This window comes from Phoenix dactylifera, chromosome 5 (genome assembly GCF_051530095.1).
Source record: "Phoenix dactylifera cultivar Ajwa chromosome 5, Ajwa_hap1_PhDact_Kaust_v1.1, whole genome shotgun sequence".
Classification (NCBI taxonomy): Eukaryota; Viridiplantae; Streptophyta; class Magnoliopsida; order Arecales; family Arecaceae; genus Phoenix; species Phoenix dactylifera.
In genome coordinates, this window is record NC_143194.1 from 16,833,936 (window position 1) to 16,854,888 (window position 20,953).

General features: G+C 38.0%; 1 protein-coding gene across 2 annotated transcripts in view; it reads right to left on the bottom strand.

Moving 5' to 3' along the window:
• Window positions 1–561: 561 nt before the first annotated feature.
• LOC103698139 (IAA-amino acid hydrolase ILR1-like 6) overlaps window positions 562–20,953 on the bottom strand; it is a 30,841-nt gene continuing 10,449 nt past the window's right edge. For both annotated transcript variants that reach the window (XM_039116102.2, XM_039116103.2), the window contains 3 exons: window positions 6,849–7,163; window positions 1,344–1,472; window positions 562–1,233 (listed from right to left, as the gene is read on the bottom strand). In XM_039116102.2, coding sequence (XP_038972030.1) covers window positions 871–1,233; window positions 1,344–1,472; window positions 6,849–7,163 — 807 coding nt within the window. In that variant the 3' untranslated portion in view covers window positions 562–870. The remainder of the gene's footprint in view (window positions 1,234–1,343; window positions 1,473–6,848; window positions 7,164–20,953) is intronic.

Sequence of the window (20,953 nt, forward strand, 5' to 3'; positions counted from 1 at the left end):
GCCAGTATTGAAAATGAAAGAACAATTTTTTATTGATAGTTGAAGTATTTTATAGATTGATTTGCCAAAGATCTATAAGCATAAACAACCTCCATTGAAACCCCAATTGACCATACCCTCCAAGGTGGCTTGGCTCATCCGGCAAGTTCAGTAGGCGGGCATGCGCATCCACGTTGCTTTTAGACCAGAAACCCACAAGCACGAGCAATATATATTCACATGAAACAAAAAAGATGAGTTTTAACTCAATAAATATATATATTATAAAGCTTTGACCGGATACAAATTCAACATAGAACAGAAATACAAGATGCTAGTTCAAACCTGAGAATCATTGGATCAATCATTGAGAAAAAGAAAAAAAAATGCCATTGTCAGGTGAAGATTCTGTATGTGTGCATGCGCGTGCAGGCATGTGTGCGTACATATAGGAAATTTAGGGTAGTGATTATTTCTAAATATGCTCCTGCAGAAGCCATATTTGAAATGCTTTGAGAGAAGAAGACCACAAAACATATCAAGCCCATGAAAAGAATGAAAGAGACAACCTAATGCCGAATATAAAGCCAAGTTGAAAAGTTTAATAAATAACTAACTACATTCTCATCAATAAATGGACAAATTGAGCAAAAACTTCTTATTGTCTGACTAAGAATGCAATACAAGAATAGCGGTTGCAATGTCCCCTAGTTTACTAACGGGGCAGTTAAATATGGCATTATGGCAGGCAAATGGAGGAATACCCTGACTCCCTCTCCACCATCGTCCAATCTACAGAGCATGGAAACTCCCAATGGATGCCATAGAACAGCTAATAGTGAGATATGCACACCTTTCCCCAAATCTCATCCAAAATGTGGATTGCAAATTCTAGCCATGCTCAATGAGATATCTTTCAGCTACTGCAGCATGAACGGCAGCACCAATTGGAAGAACATCTTCATCAATCATGAAATAGGGAGAATGGCCTGTGTAGGTGGATCCTAATGTTTCATTTCTTATACCTATATAAAAAAAGGCTGCTGGGATGACTTCAGAATAGAAAGAGAAATCTTCAGCACCCATCATCGGCGGGACAATCTTGTAGTTCTCGGGACCCAAAAGATCAATTGCCACCTTCTTTACATGTTCATTCATAAATTCATCATTAACTGTGGGCGGGTAGAATCGCTCCTGTTCAAAAAAGTCCACGGAAGTTGTGCATCTGTAAACACTAGACTGCTGTATGATTACCTGTTCATAGATGCTGTTTATTAGATAACAACCTAGTAAAGTGCTACATTTAACAGAATATATGAAGGCACGAGCTATAATTTAAACTTAGAAAGTGCCTGAGCACCAACCTCTTCTATCCTCTGCCGAAGCTGGTAAAAGCTTGCATTAGAGAATGCTCTGAAAGTTCCAGCAATGATGACAGAGTCAGGAATCAAGTCAAGATCATCGCCTCCATTAAATGATGCCACTGAGACAACCTGAAAGCATCAGGACAAAAAATAAGAAGAGAAGGGGAAAAGGGAAAACTTCACGGACTAACTCGCTGCAAAAAGGAAAGTTATTCATCAAATTAAATTATATGATAAAATTGATATTTGAGATTATAAGATACCATATATGTTTTGGCTTTGAGATATAGACATTGGCAGAGACAATGCAGGGAACAAGGGAAATTTACCCCATAAAAATTTCATGTTTGATGAATGGGGTAATTTAATTCAACCTCCCACCAACCCCTCCTCTCCTCCCCCAGGGAGCAAAGGGAAAAAGAACAAAAAAAAAAAAAAACAGAGGAAAAGGCCTCTTGTAGATTTTCAAACTTTCTAAACTATAAAGCCTATCACATAACATGGAGTTTTATTTCCTAAATACAATCTAAGGCTCCCACTCTAGACCTTGACCATGTAAACATGGTAAATAAGCAAATACCATCAAACATGAAAACTTTTAAAATAAAAAATAATAATAATTCTTATTGTTACCTCAAATCCTTCCAGTATCTGGATTAAACAAGAGCTTTCATTAGGCACCAAACTAAGAGTGAGAAAATCGGGTAGCTAAGCATCCCTTCCCTGAATCATTGATTAGCTTTTATTCTTTTCCCTTCTCCTTGCATCCATGTATAATCCACAGATGCATAGCTGAAGGTGATTTCTCCATAAATTTCATTATATCTTTTATTTAACTTTTTTTAGTTTTGGGTACAAAAGACTACTCTCTTATAAACTCGTATATTTGTTACATGCTTAGTTGATTATTTCTTCAGGAAAATACATCAACTTTTCTTCATTATCACTGCTAGAATATATGACACAGATCATATTATATCACATACATCCATTAATGTTAAGATTGCAAATGATGGAAATATGAAATTAAATTTTATAAAATTTTACTGTGAATGAATTGATAACCAGGAAAGCACATGATAGATCACGTTGTTGAACTGATAGTACTTAAATGACTACTGTTTTAATTTGTGCTAGCACACAAAGTGAAACAAAGAGAATTCTCTCCATAACTGTCTATAATATTTCATCACTTTAAGTGAAATCAAGTTTTTTTTTAAAAAAAAAATCTGGTCTGTTCTTTCCACTGCTGGCCACAACAACCATATTTATCTAAGAAAGCACACATTCCTTTAATATGTTAGAAGGAACATAAAACGTCCAATATCTCAACTATACTAGTGGGTGGCTGAAAATAAGATACAGATTGTACTCTAGTCTTCATTGAAACAAAAAGCTGGAGAAATTTCAAAATAAGACATTCCAATGTCTGTGCCAACAAATGGCAATTGTATAACAATATATCAAGAAAATGATCCACTATGTTTTATGATTTTAACTTTAGTACTCAATGATTTTAAAAAAAATCATATTAACTTTATGATTAACATATCTTGCAGATGCAAAGATATCATATCAATTGATATTATGGAGCATATCAGTAAGTACGAAATAACTTTTTAGGTATATAAATTACAAAATTGGTGGGTGCCCAATAACATTACCCACAAATATCTCAGTCAGGATCTATCATGTCATGCGATATGACATGCACTGAAAGATAGATTCTGCTGGCAATTTTATGAGGCTTATCATGCTCATGGTAATGCATGAAGCAATAAAATGGTCTAGATCCATCAAAAATACCTATATTTAGAAGGTTTGCTATAGTCATGTTCCTAACCAGTAGTAAGAAAGGAAAATGAACTAAGTAGGCATTTACTCATAATGGGAAAGCTTAGAAGCGAAAAAGTACAGCTTCCAAAATTCAAATTTTCAATTATAAGACGTAGGCCAAGGAAGTTACTTGTAGTATTGAGATACAAACATACTGGTTTTACTGACTTAATTTTTTGGTTTTTCTATACTATAATAAGATACCAACATTGTCCTGGAGTTAATTAAAAAATCAAGATTAAAGACATCAACAACAACACTGGAATTTAGTATTTGTGTCTTTGTGAGGTGAACTGGTAATATTAATCGTATAACACTTCTAATACAAGTATTTGCATTAGTTTTGACTTGAATATTTTAGTGTTTCTATAGCATAATAAGCTACCAACATTCTCGAGTTAAGTAAAAGCCATATGAAAGACATCTTTAATAACACTGGCATTTAGTATTTTGCAGTGAAATGATAATATTGATTCTTAACTTCTCGTAACACTTCTAAATACTGTAAATACAAGTATTTGTCATCTTTCTCTGCATCAGAAATTTCACTAGTATCTTAAATTTCTTAGGGGCAGTTTAGAAGTCCAACTCTTCTTTCCATGTGAAACTCTACCCATGTGGGAAGAGCTGAGGAGGCAGAGGGATAACCATGCAGGTAACCAAATTTTACCAATATTAGCGTCCTAAAAAGCATATCAGGATCATGGGACCAATAGACCTCTAACTCAGCATATCTCTTCCTCTCCTACTCTCCTCAACACTTCCCACCTTGTCAGATTTGTCACCTAGACATGGGATCCAGGTCCACCATATTCTCAAATAATTCCCATAAGGTAGAATTCTAGTAAGGAGAGAAAGGTGACGGAAACGAGATTGGGATGGTGGACGAGGCTGATTAATTCCACTATCCCCTAATGTTTTAAGACAGTAAAGAAAATCATCTTTCCGAATGAATTTTAGTATCTGTAAACTTTTGGGATTGGAGAGCCCATGGACTACCCTTGTTCTCCTACATCCTCTTCCTTATTCGTTCTACTCTCAGCCAACTCTCATTCTCGCATGAGTTATCCTCAGGTCCATTTAAGAAGAAGTTCTCATGAACCCTTACAGTTTTCAATATCTTTTACTTTGTTTGTCCCATTCAAAATTTGTGATCTTTGCTCCATCAGAATTGTATCTCAATCTGATTCTAATTTCATTGTAAGGAAGCTGTCCAACCACTTGTAAATGTTTTCCATCCAATCTCATTAAAGCAAATCCATATGGATGATCCAATATAATACCACCAAACCTCATTCTGCTTTTCTCCCAAATCCAGAGAAAAATTATTGGAGATCAGAATCTTGCCATGGGAAGGGTATATAATGATTAGATCATCAAATCTTAAGCTTGATCAGAGAGTTCACCTTGCAAGGTCACTGATCGAAGGATCCACAGAAAGATCAATTCTGATCAAAGAAATCATCCATATCAGGCAACTTATCAACATTTTTGACAAAGATTAGATGTTCCAATCTTCTCAGATCACCTGATCGATGGCAGGATACACAGGCAGGAATTTACCGAACTTCTCAATGTGATTCAATGCTCATGTTCATGCTCAAATATGTGGATTTGGGAGTAACCCCAAAACTAACGCTAGAAAATATGTTCAATCTGAAACTAATCCAATCAAATGGTGTTTTTCGCAATTGACTTTTAAAAATTAATTTTATTGAAAGATAAATTTAAAAATGATAAATATAAAAATGAAAAAAAATTGAAACATGTTCGCACTTTTGACATGCAATATATGCTACCAAATTCTAAAAATAATGGGGTTAATTTTTAGGTGATTGACCAGAATGTCTGTAAATATGTAAGGCACTTATTGGAGGTAAGTATGAAGTTTGAACAAATAAGATTTTGTTATTGAATGGCACAATATATATATATATATATATATATATATATATATATATATATATATATATATATATATATATGATTCTTTTATTGCACATTGATCCTTCTATACAGATTTACAGTTACAAGAAATCTAATTTCTTTTCAAATGCTCATCTTAACATCTATAATATATGTGTAATTTAGATTCTTATCATGTATTATATGTGCAAAAGCCTCCATACGCATAGAAAAACCATAGGTAGGGTATTTAACTTGATTATCACACCTCTTCCTTGCAAAATATAGTATTTAGACAACAGAAACCCAAGTTCGGAGGCCAAAAAAGGCCCTACCAAGGCTGTTTGGGGCATACCTATGCATACCCATTTATACCATTTACAGGTATGATCCTCGGTTCCAGTGTACTGAACCCACCCTTGGTTAGTAGGGTTTGAGCCTTGGTATTTCAATCGTTGTTATATACCTCATTTGCATTAAAAAATATAAAGTGGAAATGTGAAATAATATTCTACTTATCGACATTATATTAATCAATTTATATCCCTATTTATATTTGTATTGTTAACACCTAATTTGTATCCATATCCTACAAACAAATACTGATATCAAATTTTATCATCCAATGACGTATGCATCCATATGCATATTCATCAAATAAAAGTGGATACAGATATGGATGTACTAATATCTGATGCATCTTCACCCCTATTCACAATAGTGCAAGTAACCAGCCATAGACTTCTCTATTTTCAGTATTAGATTTTCTCTTGGTTCTTTTGATTTTCTCATTTATTCTTCACTTCCTCTTCCCTATGTTATTCGGTAGATGTAGATCATTAAATACATTAGGGTTGACCTACAATTTTCTGTGATCAATTTGTGCAGCCCTACAATCCATCAGCTCCTAAGAAAATAGGACTTAACCCTAATTTAGACTGTATATCCCTAGACCCTTAGACTAATTAGTAGGAGTAGCACCCTAATGGGCCCCTCATTCTGTGCACCATATCATAATTCTTTTGGTGCTCAAGACAAACTCCAAGCATACTTCATAAGTGATAACTGATAAGTGAATAAGAAAGAAGATCCCATCTGTTTCACTTGTCCAATAATTGAACCACAGGATTTTTATACTGAGAAATGGAAAAAGAAAAGAAAATGTCAATTTTGGTGCTTATGAGGAGGACTAGACAAGAATCCTCAGCCAAGACAACTTGAGATCCTTTAGAACACTCTATAAAGTTGAATTTTGGTACTCTAAGGAAAAACATTATGGATGAAATTAAGAAAGCAAAAATGTCAATTTTGCGACATAGGGCATAAGTGGAAATTTCTGTTTCACCTTTTCTTATGGACCCGGATAAAACTTAATCTCACACTTCAAGAAAGTGCAATAACCAATAAGCATTAAATTCTGAATGTTCCATGATGTTAGATTCATGCATAACTAAATCAACTTCATAATTAATACCCTATATAGACTGGAACAAATTTTTACAATAGATTTGAACAATTTAGTCATAATGTTTTTAGTTGCAGAAAAACTTTAGTAGGGGGTCATAATCAGCCATACTTGAGCCAGATCATATAATTTCAAGTTCAACCCTACCTGCTTATGAATAAGCTTGTTCAATTATTGTAAAACAAAATCTTTATATAAGGAATATAAACAATGATTGAACTCCAAGTTGGCTTTCTGTCAAATCATCAAACATATGCCCTTTTTCACTATGTGATAAAGAAGTGACACCAAGAAATAACCTGTGAGTCTAGAGGATTGGCTTCACGGGACACAATGTTCTGCAGACTGATGACTGCAGCAGAGGCGGCCAAAATGGGATCAACTGAATGGTGTGGATTTCCAGCATGCCCCTCTCGTCCCCTTATAACTGCCTTAAAAAAGCCACATCCAGCAAGCAAAGGACCGGCTCGTGAGCCGATGACAGAAGTTGGATGCTCATGTGATACATGAACAGCGAATATAGCCTCCACATCCATCAGAGCACCATCTTCAATCATTCGCTTAGCACCAATTCCAGCTTCCTCTGCTGGCTGAAAGAGCAGTTTAACAGTTCCCTGCAGTCATAAAGTGAATCAGTACTTACACAAATCCAATTGCAGCTAGTAGTATCTCTAACTTCTGTTCAATTCTGTCATGCATCATCATATGAAATGAGTTTCAAAAGCACTTCTAGGTTTCATATGAAACTGAAAAAAGGAATTTGTATCTTCATCAAGTTTCCTTCTTGAGTAGCAAGAACAGGTAATAGCTGATTGTCCATGTGCTGAACTGCCACAATATGTTTTTCTTGCAGCAGCCTAAACTAGATGCAGCAGATCTAGGGGATTTGTTAATACAAGAAAGAATTATATCTTGAAAGCATTCACAGACCTAGGTTTACTTTCACAAGTTCTAAGAATAATAATTCTGAAAGAAAATGTATAAAATAGTGAAAATTTATGAAAGCATTGAAATGCTGTTATAAATCAAATTGATTGTTTTAGGTTTACCCCATTTGGCATTGCTTTAACATCTATTTAGTATCAAGAAATAATTGCATAGTGCTTTCAATTATCTAATTGTTTATACCATCAAAAATTGTTATTATAAAGTATTTTTAATCTATAAATTAACTATTTTAATATTTTAATATAAACAATATAATAAATAATATTTTTTATATTTACTATAAAAACATAATAAGATTTTTATAATATGAGTATAGTATAATAATATTATAATATAAAAATAAGATACTATTTTTTAAATTTTTTATATTACATATATTGTTATTAGATTGTACATTATTATAAATTTTAGTAATTTAAAATATACTTTTTGTATTTTAATCTAAATAATATAATAAATAAAATAATATTTTTCATGAGTGATTACCAAGTAATATAGAATATCATAAGGTCAAATCTCAATATCCTCAATTGAATGATGATGGAAATAAAAAGACAAATTGAAATTGCTATGGAAATAAAAGTATTTTAAATTAATTTAAAAGCTTTTCCTGGGTAAGCTTCTCAATACATCTAAGTAGAGCTTTTTTTCCCAAAAGCTACAAATTGTAACTTTCCCTAGTAGACTTCTTTCAGCTTTTGGAGGACGTAAAATGCTGTTTCAAAATTTCTACCAAACATTACAAAATCACCCAGAAGGGCTTATGGCCCTCCAAAAGTAATACCCAACAATGTTAAGATTGTTAATGGCTGGATTACTAGGACATCGCAAGTTTCTGACAATCAAGTATTCACAGAATTTATGTGCTGTTAACAATAAAGAACTTTCAAAAAATTGACGCTAACTAAAGAAATTGAATGGTAAACTGCAAGGTCCTGAAAATCAGAAACAGAAGATTAACATAATTTATAGCAGGTTAAAATTAAAAATTATTCTCAAGTTACAGGGCTATAACTTAGCAACCAGACCTGAAACAAACATGATCTGGACCCAGTCTATAAATATAGATTTTCAATTCAGGCAAAGGTTCAAACTCAAATCTGCACAGTTCAAATACGAAAAAAAAAAAATCACAAGTCAAATGCTAGATCAAAATCAGATGCCCAAACCACAATTTATATTTCTCAAACTCTTCTATTTCACATAGCTCCACATCTTCCTATGAAGTTTCACTCAAGGTTTCAAATACCACCAAAATAGGAAAGTAGGAAATTACGAATGGTTTATGTACCATTTCTAATAGGTTTCTGGTATCGGTATACAATGTGTCGGTACTGTACTGTATCATTTCGACAAGAAACCAATATGAGGTCTCGTACCCATATTTGAAACTTTTTCACTTATACCTCAAAGTCATAAAAATCATGGCTATAGAAAAAGCAACATAATATCCTCTCAAGTAAATTGGATGAGGCCATATGAATCCTTATAGATGAACCAATAAACCGGTTGAGACCACATAAATCCTCTCTACTCATGTAAATGAGGCCTTATAGGCCTACATACCCCACTCGGCCAAGGATCCACTTAAGTCCTCATGGATATCAAGAATGAGGCCATATATACCATACAGCTAAAGGTAACACAGTTGAAAAAATATAGAGTCCACGAGAGACTCAGTTTCCCTAACTAAATGAACTAAGTGCTACTTTGGTTAGACAGGTGCCACACTGCCCTCTTAATATCAAGCCACCCCACCTCTTCTTACCCCATTGTTATTTCTGCATCTTTCACATCGCTCTCTCTCTTTCTCTCTCTCACATGCATAAGTAGCCCAGCAACACTGTACTCTCTCCTTCTTCCAGCCGAACATTGAGCCTTACATTTCATAAGTTTTGACATAAATTTTCTTGTTTTATTTCAAACTCCCCATATCATTTTAATATTGGAACAAATTTTCTACTTAGGAATTATCTTGTTTAAGAAGAAGTCTATATAAAATTAGCTCCAGTGTAACAAAAATCCGTTTAATTTCTGAAAATTAATTTTCTAAAAACTATTTTCTGGTTTTTAAATATGATGAGAGTACAAAAGTACGATCTACATACTACTTAAATTAGTATTATTGCCAATGGATAACGATATTATCACTAATTTAATATTATATTTTTGATTGGGTGCAAGTGATCATAAATCAAAGTTACATTGCGCATTTAGTATATATTGGGCCTAGACAAATGCATAACTCAGACCACATACGCCCAACCTCGTCATGGTCTGATCGAACCCACCATTCATCAAGCACACTTGCACTCGAGGGATATATGGCAGCCATCCTAAGGCAACGCGCAATGGGACATCCGAGGGCTTAGATTTATCAAGCCGAGAAGATCCAAAAGGAAGAAAGTGGCCACATCAGCGATCATCCCGTGATCAACGAGTCTCCTCCACGGCGTCCGAGCTTCTTCTCCCACGTGCATCTCCAACATCCCGCGATCACCTCCCAGAGCTCAGGATCCCACGCTTCTCACGCAATCCATCCTGCGGCCAGCTCTTCAGCCATTCCTTTTCCGCGTGTGAGCCAGCGTCCATTCCCATTCTCGCGATCGTCCCGGCAGCCGCATCCCATGCTTCCGGACTCGTATCAGATCCCGCAGCATCCACGATCAGCTCCCGATTCGTCTGCGCATCCCAGCACAATCCGCATGTCGTCCTCAGCCAAGATCAGTGTCCGTTCTTTCCGGATCCGCCTCCCAGCTTCTTCCCGGCCGTCCGCTCATCCCGCAGGTCCCGTGATCAGCGTCCGCTTCCTCCTCCGTTCCAACGCTCGTGAGCATCTCGGCAACCATCCGCATCCCAGATTCCAGCGTCACAGCCGGAACTCGCGTCTGAGTATCCCGCGGCCAGCCGGGACGCGCATCCCGGATGACCGCTCCTCCCAGAAAAGTTCCAACATGCTTAGTTTGTTTTTTTTATTATTATTATTTTTTGGGAATGTTTCCTGGAATCAAAGGAACGGGGGGAAGATGGTTATAAGAGGAGCTCTCTCGGCTGGGAGGGGGGCTTATCTGGGAGATTTCAAAAAGACAAAAGAAAGAAAAAAATAGAGGAGGTAGGAGAGGAGAGAAACAGGGAATCCCCTGTTTCCGAAAAGAAAAAAAAAGAAAAAAAAAAGAGAGATGTTAATGTTTTTAATGAGAGGCTAAGTTCCTTGGTGAAGGGTGATGGAGGAACCTTTGATGTACTATTTTTTCTGAAGTAAACTCTGAACCTTTGCTCTTATTGATTTATATCTTTTGATGTGCTATGGATTCTTGCATAGTTAATTTACTGATAGTTCTTTAATGGTTTATGTCTACTGATGCATGAACTGCTTTAGTATTTGACTTATCGTAGACGTACAGGCACGATGAATGCTTAGAAGTTGAGTTCATGTATTCTCGAAACACATACCATGATTAGATCTATTCCACTGTTAACATTCAATCAAGAATCACAAAGTTTATTTCTTGAATACAGTATCATCAAAGGGGAACCCGGATCCCTAACCATCTCTCCTTTACTGAATTTTATTTATCTGCTTATTAATCTTTACTTCTAAACTTCTAAAAACCATCTGAAATCACATCTAAAATTACACTGATAATTCATAGACCGCTCCCTGAGGAATCGACCTTGGACTTCCGAGAATTTATTACTGGTACAACTCTCCTATACTTGGGAGATTAGTTTCGCGAAAGCATTTTTGCGAGCGCATCAAGTTTTTGGTGCCGTTGCCGGGGAACGGCTGAGTTATTAGTATAATTTTAGATTTAATTAGTACCTTAGTAGTTAGTTTTTTTCTTTCGAAAAAAAAAAATCTTTACTACTGTTTTTATTCCCTGCACAGTCTGCATCAAACTCTGATATCAGAGAAATTCACCGTCTGATTGGACTCAAATTTGGTCGACTGGTGCAAGACGCATTTTTCGATAATCTGAACGGTCTGATTGACATTCTGAGACTTTTAAGACCATTAGATTAATATGAAACCTTGCTGCTTTCTGTTTTGAATTTTCTGTGTTTAAATTTTCTTTTTTTTTAGAATCAAAATTTTATTATTATCATATCTCATTAACCCTTGTTGCTAATTGAAAATTGATAAAAAAAAACTTTAAGAAAAGATCAAGGGTGATCATTCAAAATAAAAAAAGAGGGAAGAACTCAAAATTTCAAATTTTAAATTTCAAATTTCAGAATTTAAATTTCAAATTTAAACTAATAAAAAAAAGAAATAAATAATTTGCTTGATCAACTATTCAATATAATTTAATGTCATGTCATAAAACATAAAAAAAAAATCTTTTGATTGTTGCATATAGTATAAGGCATCAGCATAAAATATTCTAAGGGCTGAACCCATTAAAAAAGATAAAGTCGGAATTTCATCACTCGTCCTTAGCCCAAAAATCATCCCAGTGCATAAATATCCTAAGCTTAACTAAAATCAACTAGACGTTGGCCCCTAGGGACATTCGAGCTCAATAGGACGAAGACCACCGAAAGTTGCACCAATTTCGCTCTATGGCCCAGTCGATGTCTAGGCAAGCTTTGTCCCTCTAAGAAAGACAGTCTCTGTTCGAGGAAAGTGGGTTTTAAGTGGGACCTTTGCTAAACGCATCGTGACCCCTCCACTTACCTGGGAGCATGGTCTGCCGTACCGGTCGGTACGGGCCGGTACCGGTCGGTACGGGCCGGTACCGGCCGATACATACCGGTACCGAATCCTACCGGTACGGTACAGCTACATATTTCGGTACCGAACCGTACCGGCCTGTACCGACCGGTACCGATGCGTACCGGCCCGTACCGACTGGTACCGACCCATACCGACTCGGTACCGGCCCGTACCAAACCGGTACCGGCCCGAACCGACCAGTCCGTACCGGCTCCAATTTTTTTTGGCTTTTAGCCCCATCGGTACCGTACCGGTTCGGCTCGGTTTGGTTCGGTACCGTACCGGTACCGATGCCCACCGGTACGTCGGTACAGTCGGTACCGCGTACCTTGCCTGGGAGCTTACCTGGTCGACTAGGTTACTAGACCGGATTGGAGGCTTAGGTGTCCTCTTCAAACCAGTTAGGAGCTGTTTAGAAATTTAAGAAAAAACATTAGGAACTGAGGTGTAATGTTTTGATGTATGCTTGATTGTGAATAGATTTTTGTTTTACTGTATTAGGGTGTCGTTTTAGATATCTTTAGGTGGTACTTGTACTTGCACAAAAAAAAAGGGGGAAGAGAAATATTTTGCATGCTAAAGTGGAATAGGGACGACACCGGTTGATTAAGTCGTACAACTTTAGATCATCCCTTAGGACACACTCCTGAAATTCCTTCGCAGTATCTCACACCTTGTGAAATGGCTGATTTAAATGAAGATGCAGGGAGTCACCACGATCGAGAACATGAATCCCATGTTATGACTCTAAGACAATACCTACAACCGACTAGGACTAGTCAGCCTTCATGCATAATTTTTCCTGATAATGTAGGACATTTTGAAATCAAACCAGGGGTAATCCAATTGCCCAAGTTTCACGGGTTAGAGTTCGAGAGTCCGTATCTTCATTTAAAGGATTTTGAAGAATTGAGCATTACATTTAGAGTGCCTAACGTCACCGAGGATGTCCTTAAGCTGACGTTGTTCCCTTTCTCTCTAAAGGATAAGGCCAAAACATGGCTAAACTCCTTGCGACCTAGATCAATAAGAACTTGGCAAGATATGCAGAGAATTTTTGAAGAAGTTCTTTCCCGCACAAAGGACCAACTTTTTGAAAAGACATATCAGCAATTTCCAACAAAAAGACAATGAAACATTTTATGAATGTTGGGAAAGATTTAAAGACCTTCTCTCATGCCCTCATCATGGGTTCGAAACTTGGAGAACTATTAGCTTCTTTTATGAAGGTCTATCTCCACAGTTGAAACAGTTTGTAGAGACCATGTGCAATGGTAGATTTTTAGAAAAACAACCGGATGAGGCATGGGATTATTTGGATTCCCTTGCTGAGACTGCCCAACTTTGGGATAACGGGGATAGAAACAATAAGTCTTTGCCTAAGCCTACTAGCTCTATACAGGGAGGCCTTTACAACCTCAGAACTGAGGATGATCTTCATGCTAAAATGGCAGCCCTCACTAGGAAGGTAGAAGAAATTAAGCTTAGGAAGGTTGAGCCTGTCAAGACTATAGAGCTTAGAAAGTGTTGTGGTATCTGCGATATGTCTGGTCAACCACTACAGATTGCCCCACCATACCGGCATTCAAGGAAGTCTTGCACGATCAAGCAAATGCTATGAACTCCTACCAAAAGCCTTATAACGATCCATACTTGAATACCTATAACCCTGGTTGGAAGAATCATCCAAATTTTAGGTGGAGAAACGATCATCCTCAACAGTCACACCATTCAACTCCTCCACCTACACATCCGGCTTATGCACCACCACCTCCTCAAAAGCCGAGTATTGAGGGTACCTTGCAATCTATACAATCTTTTCTGCAGAGTCAAGCTGATATCAATGCTCAAAATACTCGAAATTTTGAAGACATAAGGAATCAATTGTCAATGTTGACTACCGTCCTAAGTACTCAGGAGAAGGGTAAGCTTCCAGCTCAACCCCAACCTAACCCACAAGTGCACGGTAGTAATAATATGGCTCCTAGTTCGTATACAGAACATGCAAAGAGCATCATGACTTTGCGTAATGGGAAAGTCATTGATCAGACCATCCCATTGAGACCGCAAGTCACTTCTAATTCTGATGTTCCCAAAGCCAATGAAAGAGACAAAGAAGAAGTTGAGGTCCCAACTTCTACCGAGAAAGTTGAATGTCCTTTTCCTCCACCTTTTCCACAACGGTTAAAGCCGTTGCAAAAGCTCGAACCTAATTCTGAAATTCTTGAGCTTTTTAAGCAAGTAAAGATCAACATACCTCTTCTTGATGCAATCAAACAAGTACCCTCATATGCCAAATTTTTGAAGGACTTGTGTACTGTCAAACGCCGATTAAATGTTAAGAAGAAGGCATTTTTAACTGAAAACGTAAGTGCTATTTTGCAGCACAACATTCTTCCTAAATATAAAGATCCAGGTTGCCCAACCATCTCATGCATCATAGGCGACTTTAGGATAGAGCGAGCATTGTTAGATTTAGGGGCGAGTGTGAATTTGTTATCATATTCTGTATATGAGCAACTTGGTTTAGGTGAGTTGAAGCCAACCTCCGTCACTTTGCAATTAGCTGACAGGTCAGTTAAAATTCCGAGAGGAATTATCGAGGATATATTAGTCCAAGTAGACAAGTTCTATTTTCCTGTCGATTTTATCGTGTTGGACACACATCCAGCTTCAAACTCACAGTCTCAGATTCCGGTCATTTTAGGATGTCCATTCCTTGCAACTTCTAATGCATTGATTAATTGTAGGAATGGCGTCATGAAGCTTCTTTTGGTAACATGACCTTAGAACTGAATATTTTTAATGTGTGCAAACAACCCAATGATCCCGAAGAGAGTAAGGAGGTTGATTGGGTTGAAACCATCATGGAAGAATATTTGTTAGCTGAAGCAATTAACAACCCATCCGATGATGGCTTAATTGATTGGTGTCCTAATGGCACCGATGATGATGATTTGTCAGTCACACCTATTGTGAATAGTCTGGATATCAAGATGGTCAATGGGTGGAGACTGAAAGTAGGAGAATTTGAGAGGTTGTCACCTCGAGAGGCGAAAATAGTACCATCCCATGAGCAAGCACCCAAGCTCGAATTGAAACCCTTACCAAAGGAACTTAAGTATGCCTTTTTTTGGACCCGAGGACACTTTTCCTGTAATCATCTCGTCTGGACTTGATCATACCTAAGAAAAAAAATTACTTGGTGTTCTAAAGAATCATAAAGGAGCCTTAGGATGGTCTATTGCCGACTTGAAGGGGATTAGCTCCTTAATTTGCACACACCGGATATATTTGGAGGACAATGCCAAAACCACAAGGCAAATGCAACGAAGGTTGAATCCTACGATGAGAGATGTGGTTAAGGCAGAAGTCCTCAAGTTGCTTGACGTGGATATTATTTACCCAATTTCCGACAGCAAGTGGGTAAGCCCTACTCAAGTCGTTCCTAAAAAGTCGGATTTGACAGTAGTAGAAAATGAACAAGGTGAACTAGTTCCAACTCATGTCCCGACGAGTTGGCGCATGTGTGTTGACTACCGAAAGCTGAATTTGGTCACACGAAAGGATCACTTTCCTCTACCCTTTCTAGACCAAGTGTTGGAGAGAGTTGCAGGGCATGATTTCTATTATTTTCTCGATAGCTATTCGGGATATTACCAAAATGAGATTTCACCAGAAGACCAAGAGAAGACTACATTTACTTGTCCTTTTGGCACATTTGCTTTCCGACGGATGCCATTTGGGTTGTGTAATGCACCTGCAACATTCCAAAGATGCATGCTCAGCATCTTTGAAGACATGAACGAGAAGTTTTTGGAGTGTTCATGGATGACTTCTCCGTTTTTGGTGACTCATTTGATGATTGCTTGTCACATTTACAAGCAGTCTTAGCTCGATGTATAGAAAAGATTTTGATACTGAATTGGAAGAAATGCCACTTCATGGTACCAAAGGAAATTGTCCTAGGACATTGTTTCATCGAAGGGCATGGAAGTAGATAGAGCTAAGATTGATTTAATTGCTAAGCTACCTGCACCCAAGACGGTTAGAGATGTTCGATCATTTTTGGGTCACGCCGGATTTTATAGGAGGTTCATCAAGGACTTTAGTGTCATAGCTCGACCATTATGTAACCTCCTGTCCCTTGACACACCGTTCAATTGGACTGAAACCTGTCAAGATGCATTCGAAAAGTTGAAGTCTATGCTTAGCACTGCACCCATCGTACGACCACCCGATTGGTCATGACCTTTTGAGATCATGTGCGACGCTAGCGACTATGCGATAGGAGCTGTCCTAGGACAACGCAAGGATAATAAGCCATATGTCATTTACTATGCAAGCAAAACCTTAAACGATGCTCAAATGAATTACACCACTACCGAAAAGGAATTGCTTGCAGTAGTTTTGCATTAGACAAATTTCGTTCTTATATCCTTGGTGCCCCTATTGTTATCTTCACGGACCATGCAGCGCTAAAATATTTGCTGGATAAGAAAGAGGCCAAACCACGCTTAATACGATGGATACTCCTACTCCAAGAATTTGACATCACTATCAAAGATAAAAAAGGAGTAGAGAATGTGGTTGCTGACCATTTATCACGGCTAGTTTTTTATGATTCGGTGCCAAAGTTTCCTATCAAGGACTCATTCCCTGAAGAGCAGTTGTTTGCACTCTCTACTGTGCCATGGTACGCTGACATTGTAAATTTTCTTGTTACGAACCGAATTCTGGAGCATTGGGGGTCGACAGATAGAAAAATTTTTTTGCACGAAGGAATTATTACTACGATGAACCCTATTTGTTTAAATATTGCAATGACCAAATTTTTAGACGATGCATGCCAGATCATGATATACAAAGCGTACTTTCTTTCTGCCACACTGATGCTTGCGGTGGATACTTTGCCTCTAAGAAAACTGTTGCAAAGGTTTTGCAATGTGGTTTCTATTGGCCCACTATGTTCAAAGATGCCCACGAGTTCTGCAGGACATGTGATCCATGTCAACGTATTGGAAGTCTAACTCGTAGGCAGATGATGCCTCTTCAGCCCATTACTATTATCGAAATTTTCGATTGTTGGGGCATCGATTTTATGGGCCCATTCCCACCGTCTTTTGGATATGAATATATTTTAGTTGGTGTCGAGTATGTGTCCAAATGGGTAGAAGCTGTCGCTTGTAGGACCAATGATCACAAACCTGTCCTGAAGTATTTAAAAAAAAATATTTTTTCACGATTTGGGATGCCTAAGATCATAATTAGTGACGGTGGAAAACACTTTTGTAATAAGCCTTTCGAGACCTTATTGAAAAAGTATGGTGTCACCCATAGAGTTGCTACCCCATATCATCCGCAAACTAGTGGCCAGGTAGAGTTAGCCAATAGGGAGATCAAGCGTATTTTAGAGAAAACGGTGAACCCATCACGAAAAGATTGGTCCTTGAAACTATCAGATGCATTATGGGCTTATCGTACTGCATACAAAACCATTTTTGGCATATCTCCCTACCAGCTAGTCTACGGAAAAGCATGTCATCTGCCTGTAGAAATAGAGCATAAATCGTATTGGGCAATAAGAAAATTGAATTTTGATTTACGTGATGCCGGTCTAGCTAGAAAATTGCAATTGAACGAGCTTAACGAGATTCGCTGAGATGCTTATGATAATGCAAAAATTTGCAAAGAACGAATGAAGATCTTACATGATAAATCAATTTTGAAAAAAACTTTTGAACCTTTGCAAAAAGTTCTTTTATACGACTTCCGCTTACATCTGTTTCCTGGTAAGTTGCGATCGAGATGGACAGGTCCCTACATTATAAAAACTATCTTTCCATATGGGGCTGTTGAGATTGAGAATCCATAGGATGGTACGATATTTAAGGTGAATGGACACAGACTTAAACCTTTCCTTGAGAATTTTGCAGATGAAGAAGACTCCTTTTCCTTGGGGGAGCCTTCTTATGACTGAGCATGAAGGCAAAGGTATGTGTATATTAGTTAGAATTATTTTTTTTCTAGTTTTGTAGGTCTTATTTTCTGGATATCAACAGCTCAAGGTATTCCTCTTCTCTCCAATATTATTTTCTCTACTGTCTCTCATATATAGTTTTCTTGTATCTATTACATTGAGGACAATGCAATGTTTAAGTTGGGGGGAGGAAAATATTTTGCCAAAAAAAAAAAAAAAATTTGTTTTTGCATTTGATTTATTTTATTACTTTCTTTTCTAAGCAAATCCACATGTATTTTCATATTGAGTTTGTGCAATTATTAAGGCAAGGAACACATGCATACTATGACTGATCAGAGACCTATTATTAGATCCCCGCACATGTACTTAATGATTATAGGAAGACCTCAGGAGTTCACATTTGTTTAATGCATTTTTATTAAGCCGTATCTGTAAAAGAAGTACGAGTATCCTTGTCTGTACTATAAGGTTCACGATTTGGTTTTCACATAAAGATAGAGGTTGAATACCCTGACTAGATCACCTAAGTACCTTACGATCCAACCTTGGTTGATCTATAGTCACGATGCAGTCACGTATATAATAAAAATATCTATATGGTTCAGTCTGCCTTCTCTTCTCTTGCAAAATTATTATTAAAAAAAAATCCTTATGATGACAAGTCTGGCCTCGTGGCGTAGTCTGGTTCGAGTAATTAAGTCCGAGGGATGTTTCACCTAATGTCTTGAGCCAACTGGATCGGGGATTATTGGCTGAAAGCTTGCTACATGGACCTTACTAGAGCCTAATGGGGTTGGACAGCTGTAGTCGTCATATGTATAAAAAAAAATAAAATAAAAATAAGCATGAATGAGTTGGTCAGGCTGAATCCAGTGACATGTGGTAATGGCTGGTTTGACTCCATTGTATTGGACCTCTGTGTACCTGGGTTGTTTAGTTGGGATTGATAGCTCCTTCTTTATATACGAACCATTCTTGACAAATTTAGACAACATGAGATATTCTGAAATTTGATGGATCAGGCTCTAATAAACTGTAGTAAACACTTGTGAACTTGAGTAGTGCACCTAAAATTCAAGCGGTACCATGTTGTGGTGGAGGTATTAGTGCTTTAAGAAAGTCATGCTATTTTATGCACACTACACTTTCATATTTTTTATGCTTTGATAGTTTCCATGCTTGAAAATATATATTAATTAATTACATGTGTATTAGCTTAGAATTTATTACACATTTTTATGTCATGATGTTTGTGGGTAACATCTCTGGCCCTCACGAGACAACACTCGTCCACTAGGGCAACTTAGGGGTTTAACGGCTTGTTGCACATGCTAAGTGCAATCGTGATTCCCTACGAAAGTGGGTACATATTTTAGTTTTACATCTTTAGCTTTAAAAAAAAGTCATAGGTTAAACATGATCAACTCTGTGTCAGTACAATAGTCTATTTCATTGAACCACTCTCGATTGCAGGTTGATGGCCCCTCCCATTCCTCTGAGGTTGGTGGAAAGCGTGAGATCCGAATCACTTTCTTATTTACACCCCTTTGCACTCTCATTTTATTATTTGCTCGTTGATTGCTAGAAACTAGCAATAAGCTAGTTGGGGGGTGTGATGAGAGTACAAAAGTACGATCTACATACTACTTAAATTAGTATTATTGCCAACGGATAACGATATTATCACTAATTTAATATTATATTTTTGATTGGGTGCAGGTGATCATAAATCAAAGTTACAATGCGCATTTAGTATATATTGGGCCTAGACAAATGCATAACTCAGACCACATACGCCCAACCTCGTCATGGTCTGATCGAACCCACCATTCATCAAGCACACTTGCACTCGAGGGATATATGGCAGCCATCCTAAGGCAACGCGCAATGGGACATCCGAGGGCTTAGATTTATCAAGCCGAGAAGATCCAAAAGGAAGAAAGTGGCCACATCAGCGATCATCCTATGATCAACGAGTCTCCTCCACGGCGTCCGAGCTTCTTCTCCCACGTGCATCTCCAGCATCCCGCGATCACCTCCCAGAGCTCAGGATCCCACGCTTCTCACGCAATCCATCCCGCGGCCAGCTCTTCAGCCATTCCTTTTCCGCGTGTGAGCCAGCGTCCATTCCCATTCTCGCGATCGTCCCGGCAGCCGCATCCCATGCTTCCGGACTCGTATCAGATCCCGCAGCATCCACGATCAGCTCCCGATTCATCTGCGCATCCCAGCACAATCCGCATGTCGTCCTCAGCCAAGATCAGTGTCCATTCTTTCCGGATCCGCCTCCCAGCTTCTTCCCGGCCGTCCGCTCATCCCGCAAGTCCCGTGATCAGCGTCCGCTTCCTCCTCCGTTCCAACGCTCGTGAGCATCTCGGCAACCATCCGCATCCCAGATTCCAGCGTCACAGCCGGAACTCGCATCCGAGTATCCCGCGGCCAGCCGGGACGCGCATCCCGGATGACCGCTCCTTCCAGAAAAGTTCCAACATGCTTAGTTTGTTTTTTTTTTTTGTTTTTATTTTTTGGGAATGTTTCCTGGAATCAAAGGAACGGGGGGAAGATGGTTATAAGAGGAGCTCTCTCGGCTGGGAGGGGGGCTTATCTGGGAGCTTTCAAAAAGACAAAAGAAAGAAAAAAACAGAGGAGGTAGGAGAGGAGAGAAACAGGGCATCCCCTGTTTCCGAAAAGAAAAAAAAAGAAAAAAAAAAGAGAGATGTTAATGTTTTTAATGAGAGGCTAAGTTCCTCGGTGAA